Source organism: Teleopsis dalmanni, chromosome X, assembly GCF_002237135.1.
Source record: "Teleopsis dalmanni isolate 2A chromosome X, ASM223713v2, whole genome shotgun sequence".
Taxonomy (NCBI): Eukaryota; Metazoa; Arthropoda; class Insecta; order Diptera; family Diopsidae; genus Teleopsis; species Teleopsis dalmanni.
Genome location: NC_051848.1, coordinates 67,840,603 through 67,845,335, shown reverse-complemented (window position 1 = coordinate 67,845,335; position 4,733 = coordinate 67,840,603). Strand labels below are relative to the sequence as shown.

Here is a 4,733-nt window from a genome sequence, read left to right as displayed (position 1 = left end):
CAGATCTAATTCTTTTTACACTTTTTGCTTTTACTGAGTTTTCTTTATAAGATTTCGAATTCTAAATCCGAATTTTGCGAGCCTTTAATAGAATTATTGCTTAAATTTAGTTGTTAAGAAATACATTATACATATATAATATACAATGGAATATATTTGGAAATGTTATAATATCTATTAAATCCTAAAGTTTATTACTTACCGAAAGATTTTTTTTTTTCTATTATTAATCCACTGATAATTTGTATTAATTTTTGTTCTTGTATTTATGGAACCTTAATTTCTGGATACTTTTCTGGATAATTTATGGATTGTAACTGCGAAGAGTTTAAAAATGTATTTATTAAAATTTCACATCAAACGACTATCGCTTTAAATTATCGAAACTCTGGTAAAAACAGAGCTTTGTATATAACTTGGTTTTCAAAAACCTGGTGCCACATCTACTGATAATCTATGTAAATAAGATACTTGTTCTACTAGAAATAAAATAATTATGCAAAACATACTTAAATAACAAGTAAGGAGAAAACAAATTAAAGCTTATATAGTACTCTTTTTAAAGTTAGGCATATAAAAAATCGTACAGCCTAAGTGATGAATGGTGTTACTTTCACTGATTTACACCTACCAGCAAATCCAATAGTCAGAACAGAAATCGAAGACTTCGAAATTTATAACATAAATGTATTATTATGAATAAATCCGTACAATAATGTAACGACATTCGACAATTACATTTGGATATAATTCTCCAAAAAAGCTTGTGACGAGACAAAGCTATAGTTGTTAGTGTATACAGGGTATTATAAAACAAATTTTGTGAAATAAATTAGCTGTTGGCAACCATAGTTGTCATTTCTTATAAATTTAGAATCTGAATAAAATATATTAAAGTAGGCTGGTGGGTTTAAAAAATTTTAATATCCCAACACAAATTTCAAGTTTTCATTTGTCTATATTTTGTTCTAAGGGTTGTGAGATATAATTATTAATATACGTAAATTTGACGTAAGAAATTAATTGTCCAAATTAAAAAATTAAAATATTATTAAGTAAAATGGTGATTAATGGCACGCAAGTCTTAAAAGCTTTGCGAGAGCTAGTAGCGCCGTCCACTCCACAGGAAATTGCGCAGCACATAGCAAAGAAGCGTAAAAGACAGCCAGATCTCAAAAAACTGGAACAGGAAGTAGTTGAGGCGCTGTCGGGAGGACGAAAATTTGGATTTTTAGAAATGTGCAATGGACATTATTATAATTTAGAAGATACAGAGCGCGAGCTAAAACTTATAGAAAATGAAGGAAATAAAAAAAGGAAGGTAAGTTATATTGTATTAGAATATAATACAACTGATTTAAAATTAATTTTCCTTACAAAGCTGCCTCAAAACCTAGTATGGACTGACTCTGATACTAGTGACAATATTATACCTTTCTTAAAAAAGCGTAAGCGCTTTTATCGTGGCCATTCTTTTAATAAGAAAAAGCCATTTTATTTGCCACCGAAGAAACGTAAACGTCGACATATTTCGACAACACTAGATCAGACAAATTTCACAGTTATTCCGCAAGCTGCTCATTCCATGCCATCAAACAGCGTAAGATGTGTTGCCTCTAATGAAAAGCAATCTATCCGCAGTGATAATGCAAAGTATGACCTTGCAATGGGTGCAGAGATGGCTAAAGCAAAAATTGACGTCATAATAGATGAAATTGCAGCGAACTATTTGCTATTTGAAGCACCGAGTTCGGGTTTTAGCAAGGATCAGCGTACCTCCGAACTTTTAAAACAAAATGTTGAGAATCCAATTGCTTCTTTTGCTTTAAGAGAAGCTGCTACTGTTGTCAATTGTAAATTAGATGAAATTGTTGATAACATTGTGTCATGTTTTGAACAACAAAATATTGCTGCCAAAAAAAGTAATAAATTTCTTCAATTTATATCCAGTGACTCCAGTACTTCTTCCACCTATGAGATTCGTTCCAAAATGAGTGTTCAAAACTATCTGAAGGAACACAATGGTGCTCATAACTCTAAGCAGTTAATAAAAGATGAAGCTGCAGCAATTTCAGAACTTAGTAACGCATTGCTTCCAAAAGGACAAGTCAATTTCGAAAACTCAGATAATGAAGAAGTTTTAATGGATTATATGTCGTTGCCTGCAAGTGGATCGACAGGTGTGCGTGGTATGCATCAGTCGCAAAACAGTATTCAAGTAGCTAATCCACGCCATGATCCGAAAGATACCGTGCAAACTGGGACTGAAGCGGAAGGCATCACGTATTTTTGGCCCTTATATGACTTTTGTCCACGTTGCTGGTTTGAAAACGGCAAGTGTCAGTGTAATTTAGTGTAATTTAGTGTAATTTAGACATGCTTGTAATTAATTTAAAAACTTTTTGGACAAAACTGAAATTTATTGTATCCGTAATTAAGAAGTGATCAATTCCCAAATTTATTGCTGTCATATTAATAAGTTGTCAATTTGTCTAAATTTTATGTTCTTGCTAAATTAAATGAAACACAACATAAATTAATATATCTGAACGTTGTACAGCTAAATCTTTGTCTTAATTATTTTAATTGATTTGATAGTAACGCTGTAGATAAAATATATACTTCAGTAGTAATGTAACTCAAATGCAGTAATGTAGATATTTGCTAAACCAACTTCAAGACATCAAAAAATTACCTGCGCATTCTTATAGATCTAATATGATCAATATATGAAATAGTCTTATTATATCAAAGAGACTCTATGACTGGAAAATTTATACTTAATAAATTAATCTGTACAAATGTTGTTTGTATTTGATTATACCTATATATTAATTTTAGACTACAAGTACCAAAAGTAGATATTCAATCTTAATAAATGTCACCTTTAGAGTTACATCTTGAACATTTGAATTGAGTTCTTTTACTTTTTATTCCTTTTCTTTTACTTTATTGTTGGTTCACTAACAAATTTCCTTAATATCTTATAGTAACAAAAATCTATTAACGTTAGTCGCACATAAATGCAATTAACTATATATAATATATGTACTTAATAATATATATAGGGTCATATATTTTGTCGTGGGCTAAATGCATATAAAATGAACTTGTGGTAAATATTTTGATTGAATTTTTATTTCAATATGAGTAAATTGAAAATTAATGAAGAGAAAAATCGATTTAAGTGTGGTCTCGGTGAAGAGAATTTGTGTGCCTCTTCACTGTGGTCAGTTTTTAGCTTAGGGGCATGTAATGAACATGTTATGCAAAAAGTCATGGACTCGTCGAAATAAAAATTTTTGTTGCTCTCAATGCAAATAAAAAAATTGAGAGTGAGAGAAAAAACAAACTGTCGGCTTAAATTTGTTCATGAGAGACGGAGCTATCTGTGTCAAAACAGTGTTGTTCAGCAATAAATGTCAGAACTTACATCATTTAGGAGCAAATGACTACAATTTTAATAATTTTTGGAGAAAAATTTCAGGAGACAACACAGCCAAATTTATATACCGCTAATAATCGATTTCTGAGACGATTTGGAGTAGAAGCGTATAACTTCGTAAGTATTGTCGGCAATTCCTTTAAAATAATATAGTATTAATTAGGCATTTTGACGGCATATTCAAGTTTGCTGCTGCTGTTCGTTATTGGTGGAAAATCATAAGTTAGAATGTGTGTGTTTCCTTTTAACTTTTGATACTACTAAAAAATACCAAAATGGTAGTAAAAGTTTTTTGGCAAACATTTTGAATACGTGTGATCTTACCCCATAACATCAAATCACACTCATTTGGGGTTACAGTAAAAATATTTGTTACTACTTGCTTATGAAAACTCTAGTATGTTATTTTGTTTTGATGGTATTATATATAAATATATATATTTAAAACTGAATAAGAATGGCTTTCAAATATAGGGTTACGCTGATGATGTGGCAATAATCGGCAGACGAAATTTGTATAAAACTCTGTTTTTACCTGTGATTCTTCGGTCAGAAGAATTCGAAAATTGTCCTATTGACATAGTAACGCTATATCTTTTATGCACAGTTTCGATAATTTAAAGCGATAGTCGTTTGATGTGAAATTTTAATAAATACATTTTTAAACTCTTCGCAGTTACAATCCATAAATTATCCAGAAAAGTATCCAGAAATTAAGGTTCCATAAATACAAGAACAAAAATTAATACAAATTATCAGTGGATTAATAATAGAAAAAAAAAAATCTTTCGGTAAGTAATAAACTTTAGGATTTAATAGATATTATAACATTTCCAAATATATTCCATTGTATATTATATATGTATAATGTATTTCTTAACAACTAAATTTAAGCAATAATTCTATTAAAGGCTCGCAAAATTCGGATTTAGAATTCGAAATCTTATAAAGAAAACTCAGTAAAAGCAAAAAGTGTAAAAAGAATTAGATCTGCAAAATGGTTCAATTATGAGTAGAAGAAATCAAAATACAGTGCACTATTTTTGTAAAAAAAAATATATCAGTTTGAAGTGGTTATTTATATGTCATAGAAAATATTGGTCAAAATTTCAGGTATGAAATTATAACATTTACTATTGAATCAAATAAAATTATATTACCAACTTCTTGAGATTTACTCTCTAATTTAGAACAAGTACAATACATCACAGTTTATTGAAATCCTTGAGTTCCTACTGGAGCATGGAACTTTCGCGAGATTTCTTTATCTATCATGCCTCATGCCAGT

At 29.8% G+C, this 4,733-nt stretch overlaps 1 protein-coding gene across 1 annotated transcript; it reads left to right on the top strand.

Annotated features, from left to right (window-relative positions):
* Window positions 1-984: 984 nt before the first annotated feature.
* LOC119689287 lies at window positions 985-2,522 on the top strand. Its single transcript, XM_038104079.1, has 2 exons — window positions 985-1,321; window positions 1,382-2,522. Exons 1-2 carry the CDS (start codon window positions 1,061-1,063, stop codon window positions 2,357-2,359), a joined length of 1,239 nt encoding a protein of 412 aa, XP_037960007.1. The 5' UTR covers window positions 985-1,060; the 3' UTR covers window positions 2,360-2,522.
* Window positions 2,523-4,733: the final 2,211 nt, after the last annotated feature.

Coding starts and splice junctions, on each gene's coding strand:
- LOC119689287 (XM_038104079.1), top strand. CDS start 1,061: ATGGTGATTAATGGCACGCAAGTCTTAAAAGCTTTGCGAGAGCTAGTA. Junction 1,322..1,381: donor AAGGAAATAAAAAAAGGAAG/GTAAGTTATATT, acceptor TTCCTTACAAAG/CTGCCTCAAAACCTAGTATG.